Genomic DNA, 12,955 nt, shown 5'->3' on the forward strand with positions numbered 1-12,955 from the left:
TCCGATTTCCCGGTGACAGCTATTTCCCGGTTAGTTCTGAATTCTTCTTGCTTATACAGTAAAAAAAAGAAAATCGCCTTCGGCGAAGGCTGAATTTCCCGGTATCCAATTTTTCGCCCCGACGACTTCCCGGTAACTAGGATACCAGTATACCGCATTATTTCCATGCACGATCTAGATGATGTGTAATTATGACACGAGGTCATAATGCACATCGTGAGCTTAATAAAGTACTTCGCATCGAGATTCATACAACGTTTTATGCCACAGAGGCATCTAAAGTTTGCAAATTTTGAATATTATGATGTCGAATGGCATAAATAACTATTTCTTGATTTTCTTGGGAAATGATAGTTCTTCATTATTATACTTTTACGTTGCTTATATGTGCTGTGTAGAACTTTGAAAAATGGAAAATTTTGAACGGGAAATACTATTGGCAACAAAATAGACCAAAGTTGTACAATACTTAACCTTCCAAACACGATACCAATATTTCCACCTTAGGTACATTTTTTTGGCAGTACATCGAGAATAATCACATAAGTTGTTGCTATATCAAAACCGTTCCTTATGTCGCTGGCCACGAAAATATGTTTTCCTTTTTTTAAAATTCCTTTGTGCTTTGACGAAGTAAAATCAAAAATTTTCTACGACGGCGGCCTTCTTGTTTTCACAGTATTTCTACAGCTAAACCCTTGTATGCTCTTAAATACCGACTGAATTATCACGAAACGTATTGCAGTCAGAGAAATCATAACAGATGGCGTTTCTGGGCTGGGCTGCGCCATCTGTTATCATTTCTCTGATTGCAATGGTTTCTAAGCTAAGCACATAAATTCAAGAAATTAAGCACTAAATTGCACAATCGAAGCTAAATTATTTATAAAAATCGAATTTTCACAACACTAACACTGTTTCAGTAAATTAATTTGAAATACTACAAATACTTCGACACAAACTTGTTTGAGATTAAAAATTTACTGAGACGATTTGACATTTCATCAAAACAAAATTCATTGAACCTTTTCGTGGAACTTGAGTGGAAAATGGCGCAAATCACAATTTTCAGGAATTTATAAAGTGAAAAATCTTTCCGGTTTCACGTTTTTTCGTCAAAAGATGAGACAAGGGTATCTTTATTTTCAAAGTTCAGCTGCTTTCTGTAAAAAATTTGAGAAAAAAAAAGTCATTTTGAGAAAAGATGTGCTATGTTGAAAAACGCAGATTTTGCGAGTGAGAACTCCATTGTCTTTGTCGTTGCTGTCGATTGCAGATGGTACGATTAAAAAACTATTTTTTTTATTTGTTTCTGAATTAAGTCTTATTCAAAATTTATAGTTTTCGGCAAATATTGCCATCAAATTAATTAATTAAGAAAAAAAAATTGTTCGCATTATAAAAATGAAAATATTTTGTGAAATTCAAAAAAATATTTATGAAAATCTGTAAAATCGAACTAAACAAAATAGTTGCAATGATTAACCCACACACTCTGTGTTCATATTGTGAGCAAAGAAATATTTTCTTTCAAGAAAACATACAGGAAAAAGTTGTGAATTTCACTTTTTGCTGTAGGTTTTCCGTTGTTTTTGCTTAAAAATTTCTGGAAAAAAATGTTGAACATAGATATCGTAACTTGCTGTCGAACGTTAAAAACCTAATCCTTCACTCACAGTATTAATTTTGGTGTTGACTCCTATATTGATATACCTTTCTAATGGAAATTAATTTATTTTTCCGTAAAATGTCCCCGATTCGTTTGTAACGAATCACCATCCCTAACCTTTCGTCCCTCATCGACGCCAACAATGGACGAAGTCTCACCCAGAACTCGCATTGTATTCGAATAATCGGAATCGATTTGTGGAATTACTTTCTTATCGGTCGGCCGTAGTGTTTTGATTAAATCCGATAACGAAAAGAAACTCTGCAGTCCTACATCACTTTCTTTGTCTCCGCTACTGTATTTTTCAATTTCTTCGGAAATCTTTCGTAAGCGTTGTTCAACGGAAGTGGTTTCTTCGAATTTCTCCGATGTACCTTCATGTTCTTCGTTCAATAGAGGCACACCATCTAATTCCGTTTCTTCTGTAATTTGTTCGATGTTTTTGTCAGTTTTATCATTATCCAACGATTCGTGTAACATTGACCCTTTTTCCGATTCATCGTGATTAAATTGCGGTTCTTTGAGTTCGTTTTCATTGATATTAGAACGGATTTTTAAGGCACCGAATGGTGATAGATTTTTGTCGGCGGCTTCAGATGGTTGAACGGGTGGTGGTGATTGTGGTGCAATGGTTGATGCGGCTAGTATTGGAAGAGGTGTTGAAAAATATTGTCGTGTGGTTGGGGTTTCGGTTGTTGTTGTTGTGATAATAATTGGACGTCTAGGAAGAAAAGTGAAACAGAAGAATCGATTAATCTTGTAATTCGACAACGAAGTGATTGTTGTTGATGAGACGGAAAATTAGCAAGCTAAATAAACTAACCCTATGTCACCAATTATCGGAAGATGTTAGTAAAAATTTTTCTGTTTCTTTAAAAAAGCAATTTTTAGTGGAACGTGTCTTTTGGGTTATCAAAATGTGTTTGATGTTAATTGGTGTGAAATAAGGGTTAGCTCACCTAACTTATTCAGGAGTTGAAATGCGATGTTGTTTCTCCCTTAATTTCTTCTCTCTCTCTCTTCCCCTGTCTTTCTCCCACATTGATTCTTACCCCTGTGCTGAAGAGACTGGAATGCTGCCATAGTTGTAGTAATAACATCTTGTTTGTTCGCAAATGAAATCTTTGACAGCACTGCAGTCTTCTGGAGCCCATCGCAGACCCGGAGCTTGGAGGATTATACAGCCTTTCTCTAAACCACTACTGCTATAATGTGAAAATATTGATTTCAAATTGGTCCCTCAATGAACATCAATATTTTACCTGTCTCGAGCGGTTCGTTGTGGTGATGTATTGCTATTGTGATCGATGGGATCCAATAAGCCCGCCTGTACGGCATCGTTTGAATTTTCGAAATAGTCGAAAGTTGCATTGAACGGTAAGCCAGTGCTCATCCACAAGAACATACCCGTGCCTAGTCGATTGCCCGACGTCCAAAAGTCGTATTTACTGTAGCCTTTTTAATTAAAAATACGAAACTAGAGCGTCTGGATATGTTCCGTCACAACGGCAAAATATATACCTGCATTCTGTAGATATTGACTCATCGATTCAACTTTTTCTTTTGTTTCGAATGACGCTAATTGAAGACCCAACGAACGGCAATATTGGTATGCAAGGAAGTAATTCAGTTCTGGTGAATATGGATTCATTCGGCTTACGAAATATTGAACGCCATCCAGCTGTATTGTGGTAATTCGTTGACCTGTTTAAGAAAGAGTTATACAATTTAAAAAAATTTAAAAATTCGAAAAAAAATTTAAAGTGCAGAAGTCTTCAGGAAAATATTTCCTGCCCTGGAGCCTGGACTATAGAAAACATCGGTTAATTTGAGGTAATTCTTTTGCTGCAGGCCTAGAAATTTAAGCCAGCAATATGGCATCTGTTATCGATAACGACGATAAAACTAATGACAGGCCCTGGGTAATATATGGTCCATTATATAGTAAAATGCATGTTAAAAAATTGAAGTACAAATAAATCAACAGATTAAAAATACTTTGATCGATGGAAGTAATAGACCCGATAATTAACGTCATATGCTTGCTGTCTGTAACAGGTTTAACTTCAATTTTAGCAGTTTTTAACCTTTGCTGGATGGAAAACGGGAGATTGGTTCACTCTTTTACGAAAGCACAATAATATCAAAGTATAGTTTTGTAACCGCTAGAAATAAATTCTCGACGGGTAAGGGTGCTCACACGTTCAGAATAGGAAACATTCAGCTCAGTTGTTTGAATGTTTACTCATTCTAAACGTAAAGTACCAATATTTGCACATGTTTAGGGTATAATTTCTTCAAACGCAATATCTACACTCGTTTAAACTGTTTCTGCTCAATTAAACCATTCATCCGATAATTACAATCGTTTAGCTCTATTAATTAGTATCGTCTTAAGTTTACCCATCAAATACCATCCCTAAACAAATAAATAATTAATTTTCTTCGAACACATTCATATCTTGATACACAATCCGATTAATCAATCAAAATCACATTTTCCATTTACCTTTTAATGAACGTCGAATATTATCACTGCTAACAGACTAATAACATACAACCCACCCACACCACGGTACATTTCATATTTCTCAAGACTTGCCCATACCCAATTAATCGATTACTTTTAGTTTGCTTCCCCATTGTTGGTGTTTGCTTATATAGAGACTAGAGGAAACCGGAGGAAACGCTATGTTTCCGGTCGTATACATTTATTATACAATAAATATGTAAACTCGTAAGAAGCGTATTTTTATGCGAGCAAGCACTTTTTCGTAAAATACCTGTCACTGATTATTATATACTTATACTTCTAATATACGTGTTACATGACGAGCTGCCTGTTCTGCTGTATGTACTATAGAATTTCATTCGCATTTCATATACATTGCGGTTAGAGAGATGTAGGTGTTTACGTGAACCAATGATTTTACTGTTCAATAGAAGAGAGGACGTGGTGAAGGGCTGTCGATACTTTAATAGAAAATAAATTGCGAATGGAACGAAAAACGTTATTTTGCATTAGCTTTCTAGCTTAGATAGTATAGGAATTGGGTGAGGAGATTTGATGGTGACGATTAGCAGAGAGATTTTTATTTTAAATTTTGTGTCGTACTGATTTAGTCAATTAACACAGAGTTTATCGATAAGTGACATGGCGCTTATTGTTCGACATTTAAAAGTTTTATTGGATGCGACATGATTAAGAATGACAACGCCAAAATGCGATGTTTCATCTATCGAGTGTAGATTCCTTAGGACAGCTAATCAGCATTCATCTGTTATCGACAGTTACCAAACAAATAAACGACTGTATCTGAATGATTGATTGGTTGATTGATTGAGGGATGTTAAAGGAAGTGAAGTAAAAGATTTCGCAACAGTGTTTAAAAAGTTGTTACATCAAAAGAAGTAATAGACTCGAAAATTGTTCCGTTCATGTGTTTGAACGGTTAAGGATGTCCCACTTTGAAAAGTTAAATATGTTTCTTATTCATCGTTAAAATTTGAAAGAAAGTCCGAATTCAGCAATTTTGAATGATTTAACTAAGATCAGCTAATTAGGATAAGCAGTGCAATTTGAAACCGAAGATTTTGTAAAACATTTCAACCCTTCCTTATTAGGTATTATGACGACCGACAGCCCAGGTCACCACAACAACCGCAGTATCTTATTTAACTTCCGAAGTTATGCCGTGCTCATTTCACCATTTACCATTGCGGTGCACACCAATATCTTCTCAATGTGTCTTTAATACAATTTTTATAAGTTGACTGACCAAACAAAATTAAAACTATGGAATAAGAAGTACGTGCTGTCTGTGTGTGCACACAGAATATTTTTCTCTACTTTGTTATTTTAATGGGTAGAGGAATTAATTTAAATAAATGAAATTTATGTACGTTTAACGTTATCTCAGCTGTAAACCGAAGACAGTTTGATTGGCTTTTAGCAGATTTGTATCACAATGTGGACACTCGTTGATATACATTTTTTTTCCGTAGTAGAAGAAAAATGATATGCAATTATCTCAATTGAACAATTTTTCTCACAGAAATCAGTGCAAATAAATTATTGTTTATACAAAAGATAATTTCAGTTTAATGTATAGCATTATTAATGTACGGTAGATGATGAGGTATATATAGCGAGAGAGATGCTTGTAAAATAATAGGTATAACCCGATGTTTAAGCCAGAGTGTGTTTCGTTTATGTTTTTTTTTTTTCAATTTTGATTGCATCAGGAATTTTCCGTGCACTTTTATAATGATGGTTGGGATACAAAAAGATATGTACATAATTCGATCAATTTATGAAATGTCATTATAATTTTAAAAGCTGAGTGGAATTCTGCATAAAGAAATTGTGTGTAAACTGAATCGGTTCCAGTCGGCTTCATTCAAGTCTTTAAAAGTATAAATCGTTTGTGGAGTTTTTCGAAGCACATCCAGATCGGATGATATCGTGAGAAGATTTTTGTGACATAGAATAGAAATAAAGAAAATCATTTAAGAGAATGACTTTTGCATTAGTTTGTGAGAGTTCAAAGTACGAAAGAACATGGAATACTGGTGGTCGTCATACGAACCGTCCAAATGCAATGAGATCGACAATATTTTGCTCTGATAGAAGAAAAATCATCAATTGATCAATGAAAATACCGATTTGTTACAGCAAAACAAAAACCTCAGTTACAATTAAGTGTACGTCCGAGAACATTCCAAGGACTCAAGGTTACATTTTAGAGGTTTAGAGGTAGCAACGTAGCGTCTTCGGCCAGACAGGAAAATATCGCATATGGTAGGTGAAGATTCTGTGTTCGAGTAACAGTTGTACGCCAAATTTGTCTTTTCAAATAAAAGTTAATTTTGCACACAAGAACAAGAGGTCAATTAAACTTAATTGGGTTGATGGTTAGAGGTGATGTCTTCTGACAGACAGTAGACAGTTAATTTTCAAAAACCACAGGTGAAGATTCTGAGTTAGAGTCAAAACTTTCCTTTCAAATAAAAACTTCATTTTACACTATACCAAAATCAAAGCATTTCTGTGTAATAGTACAAAGAAAAATAAATACACATTCAACATAACATATCCCGGATTGCAGCTCCTCTGGCATAGAGAGCCACACATCTCAATGAAACATTTGTGTATAAAATCTAAACCGAATTTTCCATTATCTTCAGTTAATTTTTGAATTTCATGCGGTAACGTGTGTCTGCCTAACAGTTTTTAACATATAATACACAACAATTAATCCCCGTTTACCTCATACTATTAATGGACTGAACATGTGTTGCTAATTGCTGCTTCTGTGCATTCAAGAAAATCATTGCAAAACTTCCAATCCTTTCGCATTCAAATCGTTTACCGACGCGTTGCCTTTACGATTATTTTGTGAGCTTTAGGTACCATCTTAATTATATCAATTTAACGTTAATTCATTTACGACAAAAACATAAGGCAAACGTTAGCGCGGTAGGATCATTAAAACTCGCCTTTCGACTAGTGTTCGATATCAAATCGCTTTCTTCGTTAGTTCTAATCTAACATAGATTTTGCTATGTCAGAGAATTTACTATACTAGCCAGAGCTCATCACTCATTTTTGGTCGGCGCTGTCTGTAACAGATGACTAGCCGTTTCGATAAAAGATAAATTCAATTTGACCGAAAACAACACAAAATCGCAAGGACTGAATTCGTGATAGTTAATTATTATTCTCGTTTCGTACGCAGACAGTCTCCGTTGGAAGTGAACATATAATACCAAATATAAATGTACGCATATATATTCCGAACAAACACGGATGATGATAATGGTGCATCGACACACAAATTAGTGTATGTACGATGCTTTCAATTTATTATGCAGTCGTATTATTAACATAATATATAGAGGTACATGTACGCTGTTTAAACATCAATAAATAGTCTTTTCAGCGTTATATACCACATTCATAATATTTTTCGTAAATAAAAAACCAAATCTGAGAACGAAAGTTTAGTAAAAAAAAAAGGTGCATTATACGCCCATTATTTTCGGGATATAACTCGAAAGGCCTTTGAGGAAAATGTCTACACTAAACTGAAGATTATATACGATACGACTGCGATTATGTTTTATGTTTTCTTCGTCTTTTTTTGTTACTAATTTAACAGTCATCTCTCCCATTCAATGGAATGAAAACGAAAGAAGACGAAAAAAGGTGTGTCTAGTCAGTTGCTTTAAGAAATTCATAATTTATGAGCGAGAAAAGAATCGTGTCTTTTTGGTACCTTCCATCCAATTTCGTTCTCATAAAATATTTTATGGTAATGCAATTTTCAAATTGAATCGAAACTAATAACTAACCTCAGAAGAATATGAAAGGAGAAGAAGAAGGGACAGAACGCACACCAAAAAAAAAAAACGGGTTGAACGTTTACAAGAAATATTATTTTTGATGCGATGCAGTGTGTGTTCGTAGTTTCGTATTTATTTTGAAGAAATCGGGTGATTAAAATCGGTGTATGTTAAAATGTGACTTAGAAACTTAATTTCATTACCGAATTCAAGTCACGTCTACAAAAAAAGACGAAATTCTGTATCCGAGACGGAGAATCACAGGTGTGGAATTGCATAAGTGTGTAGGATGGGACCAATGATTATGGTCAGGGAAGGAACCATTTTTGGTTACAATAAACGAAAAATATTTAAAAGAAATAAAAGTGGATTAGACGGAACGTTTTAGTTTCGACATTTAAGGCTTAAGAGTCTAAACCTTTGTTTTCTTCCCTAATTAAAGAGACTTGTTTTACAGAAATGTTAGAATCGTTTGGTGCGAACGTCCGGTACAAATAAAATTGTAAATATTTGCTTACTCATACTAAAAATTTGGCCAAATTAATGCAAATGAGTACGTACTTATGCTTTTCTGAATAGACTGATGGAAAAATGTTTAGTGCTCTCTTGAATTCTGATACACGAAAACGTAAGTACTAGAAATACCATTTGTTCATCATCTGTTGCTGATAACGACGTCAAGAATAAAGGATGATCTCTAGGTAGGGTTCTCTAGATATAGGTCATTCCAGAAATGAACTGCCAGAAATCTAGTACATTTTTTGCTGGTCATACAAAATTGATCCGAAAATGAATTCTCTGCAGTTCATTGCTGGAAGCTGGAATTTCTTTAGCAAAACTAACGAAGTACTAGATTCGGAGTAAATTTTACATGATACTTGAAACAAAAGATTTTTGATGAATTTTGTTACAGCCACTGATGATGACTTCGATTTGAAGTCGAAATATTTGGCAAATTAAAAGAATAAACTGAGCTATTCCGATTTTAAAATACAAAATTATTGAAGAAGCTCATAAAAAACTACAAAAATAAAACAAAAGAAGCAACAGATAGAGTCGTTATGTGGCGATGCGCTTGCCATTTACAAAAGATAATTTGATTCTTTTATCAATTTTGTAAAATGCCTATTCATTATCTACTGCCCATCAAAGTCAATGATATGACTTAATTTTCGTTGCAACAAAGTCCCACGAATTCAACATAAAATCTTAGCATTTCTTTAGTTGCCTGCTAAATTGCACTTGGAAATACAACAACGGGAAACGTTTCTTTGAACCTTAAAATTCAAATATATTCATTTTTCGACAAATATTTATCCACGACTATTGCAGGAAACTATGTAAGATGCACTTTAGAGAGAAAAAACCACTAGAACCGAATAATGTTCTAACAAAACAAAATGTATTCGAAAACAGATCGTCGCTTATATGCAGCGCATTGATGTCTTTCGTTTACATTGCATCTCTAAATATTTACGTTTGACCTGATATGCAACATATGTGTAAATATTGGCATTATAAGATGAATTTTCGTGGTTTCACATTAACAGATAAAAAGTAAGAAAACGTGTTCTGCTCTTCGTATCTTTTTAGAATTTTTGGTTTTACGGAATTTATTCACCATTTTTATCGTTAGTCATCTTTCTCGGTTTTATTTTTAATTTAACCTTTCTTTCACAGACGGCAGTCATTTAGTCGATAACCGAATCTGCTACTTCTTTTGTTCTAAGTATTTTCATTCGATTAATTGATCAACCGTATTTTCAACAGCTCTTTTACTTCATCAGTTTTAACACGTTAATTTAGAAAAGAACACTGGACAGAGTTCAACGCTCATTTTATGTAGAAGCTATCGATAAAAGATGATATATGCCGTCCGTAACTGGTTAAACTTTAGCACACTCTTAAGCGATAAATTTTGATAAAAAATTGTCTGTACAAACCTGTAACAATTGCAATTACTGAGCACAAACAGATTAATAAAACCTTCATTTTAAAGTGTTGCTTGTTTTTATTCGCTTAAATTCTTGTTCTTTTATGTAATATCGAAATTCAATTAACTTCAATCACTGTTTTATGTACCGCGAATGAAATGTAATTTTCTTTTATTTCTACTCTTCTTTTTTTCTTCACGTGTTTAATCCGCAAGGTGTTCGTGTATGGTGTTTCAAAGTCAAGTTCACCAAACGAAATGCCTCTATTTCATTAAGAATTATAGCTTAAAAGGAAATCACCCCACTACCTCGATGATCGTTTCAAATGCGTGCTATGCTCAGAAGTGTTCTGTTCTTTATTTTACGTTGGTTTTTTTTCAAATAATTTTTTTTTCTTTATTTTTATTTTGTGAATATTGCCTTTGTGACTTAGGCATGGTATGTTCTTGTATGTAAGAATTGAAGAAGAAAAAAAAACGAGAAAGAAAAATGCCGCGAAAACGATCAATATCTTCTTTATGTGAAAGAAGAAAAACGAACCACTCGCGCTGACGAAGAAGATTCTTATTTCCACAATAAACGTACTCGCAATATGCTAAAGGTTTATACGTTACATACATATATATTCTTTTAACATCCGATTAATGGATGTTACAATGCTCTGCACATATATTTATAGCATACGAATAATTTTCTTGCTTCATTGAACTTTGCAGGCGATATTTATAACTAAAGCGCGATGTCTGAAAGTAATTACCTATTTATATATGTATACTGTTTAATTACAATTCTAAATTATTTTTAAAAATATAAAAAATGAGACGAACACGCGGTGTGTAATATATAATATATCTTCGTCAGTGGACAAATAAATCTTAATTTAAATTCAGAAAAAAATCAAAACAGCTCCACAATTTATAGGAAAAAATCAATTACATCAAGAATGAAAAATCTGAAGCTTTTTGCTTGCCTATTTCTGTTTGATCTTGTCTGTTACAAATAAAAAAGACAAAAGTGCAGCTGTAGACAACCAGACAAAGTAGTAGCAATTAATTTTACAAATATATGAGACAAGTCAGGCGTCGCAAAGCGTTTCAATTTTTACTTTTAGAGGAGAAGCGCTAAAACATTCGTCGTTAAATTGAATTTTATCGATCCCGATATAAAAACCGAAGGTTTTTTTTCGAAAACAATTTTAAATTTTTACAAACGACAACCGTGTCGGGTAAACTCATTTTAGACTACGACATACTTCAGATATAGCTCAACCTTGTTTTCTTTCATCAATGTACAATGTCTCTACTTTGCTAAATCAATTGTTACACGAAACTTACCGACAAGACGATTTGGTACAAGTTGAGGCTGAAGAACAGTGGTGTCAGAGGTTTGGAGAGTTACCTGAGGAGTCGTTACGACCATAACAGAGTGCAAGGGAAAATTTTGAAATAACCAGAAAATTGGAAGTAATACATTCATGGCCTAATGAGAAAATTGACAAGGCACGTTTGTTGTCAAATTCATCCGAAGAATCGGGTGCTTGGCTTCAAGCTTTACCATCACCGCAGCTTGGTACACATTTAAACAACGACGAATTTAGAGTAGCGATCGCATTACGTCTTGGTTTGCCAATAGTACAGCCTCATAAATGTGTATGTGGATCGAACGTAGACAAATACGGTAGACATGGTTTATCTTGTTCCAAAGCTTCAGGAACACTACCACGCCATCGAAACTTCAACAACTTAATGCAACGAGGATTGAAATCAGCAGAAGTTCCTTGTTTACTCTAACCACCAGGATGTTCCAGACCAGATGGGAAGAAACCTGATGGCCTCAGTCTCTTACCTTGGACCAAAGGAAAATCAATGTTATGGGACTATACTTGTGCTGATACTTTTGCGTCATCGTATATAAATCGAACTTCAAAAGAATTAGGTTGGACAGCAAAACACGCGGAAGAAAAGAAGTACGAACACTAAGTCGATTTGCGAGAACAATTTATATTCATTCCAGTCGCCACAGAGACGTCCGGTGTGTTTGGCAAAGAAGCAATTAAACTAATAAAAGCAATTGGAAGCAAGACAGCTGAAGCTACTAATGAGAAAAGAGCGACGAGTTTTACGTTCCAGCGATTAGCACTCTCAATTCAGCGTGGAAATGTTGAATCGATTCTTGGTACAATTCCACCTTCCAAGAACTTGGCAGAATTATTTTATTTATAAATAATGTAAAATACTGTTAAATAAAAAAACTTGATTATTTTACAGTCAAAGGCAGTCAATTTTCAGCATAAATTTGCTTCAGCTGTTTTTCAGCTGATCCACACATACAATCAAAACTGGTTTTCCTTGTTCATACGGTTGAAGCTGCTACACGCACGCGCATGATAGTGGGAAAACCGTATAAAGACGTATAAACGGTTGTGATTGTTTGTATGGATCAGCTGAAAAACAGCTGAAGCTAATTTTTGCTGAAAATTGACTGCCTTTGACTGTAATGACAAGAAAAAACAATTTTAGATCTCCTCTTTAAACTATTTCATTTCTCAAAATCTTTTAGTTCATTTGTTTCAGCATATATTCTGACATATAAGACCACACTTGACATGGTCATCGTTTAATTTTGTCCTAGTTGTTGATAGCAGATGAAAATAATTGCAATCCTCAATTTTGCTGTTTTAGTGAATATGTTATCAAAAGAAGATTGGATCGTATGTTATCGCCGCAACGAATTTGTCGGATATATTGAATTGGCCTGTATAGGCTGTACTACTTAATTCACTGCGGCTTATTTACTTTTGGAACAAAGGAAATGTTATAGTAAGTTCGCAAGTAAATAAGCCGTTGTATTACTTATCAGTAATTTAATGCATTTTTCCCTTAGTATAACCTCATTCTATATAAAAACACAAATTAAAAGATTTTGCAATAACTTTGAAGTAATAGATTACACAATTATCTTACTTCCAAACTGAGAAAGTGTAATATTTCTTTGGGTTTTCGAAATA

At 34.1% G+C, this 12,955-nt stretch overlaps 1 protein-coding gene across 4 annotated transcripts; it reads right to left on the reverse strand.

Moving 5' to 3' along the window:
* Positions 1-1,529: 1,529 nt before the first annotated feature.
* On the reverse strand, positions 1,530-10,294 carry LOC119071702. 4 transcript variants are annotated; one of them, XR_005086713.1, is made up of 5 exons: positions 9,958-10,217; positions 3,191-3,373; positions 2,932-3,124; positions 2,629-2,871; positions 1,530-2,390 (listed from the first exon to the last, which is right to left on the reverse strand). XR_005086713.1 is itself a non-coding variant. In XM_037176691.1 (5 exons), exons 1-5 carry the CDS (start codon positions 10,004-10,006, stop codon positions 1,733-1,735), a joined length of 1,233 nt encoding a protein of 410 aa, XP_037032586.1. In that variant the 5' UTR covers positions 10,007-10,294; the 3' UTR covers positions 1,530-1,732. The 4 variants fall into 4 exon arrangements, 2 of the variants coding, with proteins under 2 accessions (XP_037032586.1, XP_037032585.1); XR_005086712.1 differs by having other exon boundaries at positions 2,629-2,874; positions 9,958-10,216; XM_037176691.1 differs by having other exon boundaries at positions 2,722-2,871; positions 9,958-10,294.
* Positions 10,295-12,955: the final 2,661 nt, after the last annotated feature.

Source organism: Bradysia coprophila (assembly GCF_014529535.1).
Source record: "Bradysia coprophila strain Holo2 chromosome IV unlocalized genomic scaffold, BU_Bcop_v1 contig_5, whole genome shotgun sequence".
Classification (NCBI taxonomy): Eukaryota; Metazoa; Arthropoda; class Insecta; order Diptera; family Sciaridae; genus Bradysia; species Bradysia coprophila.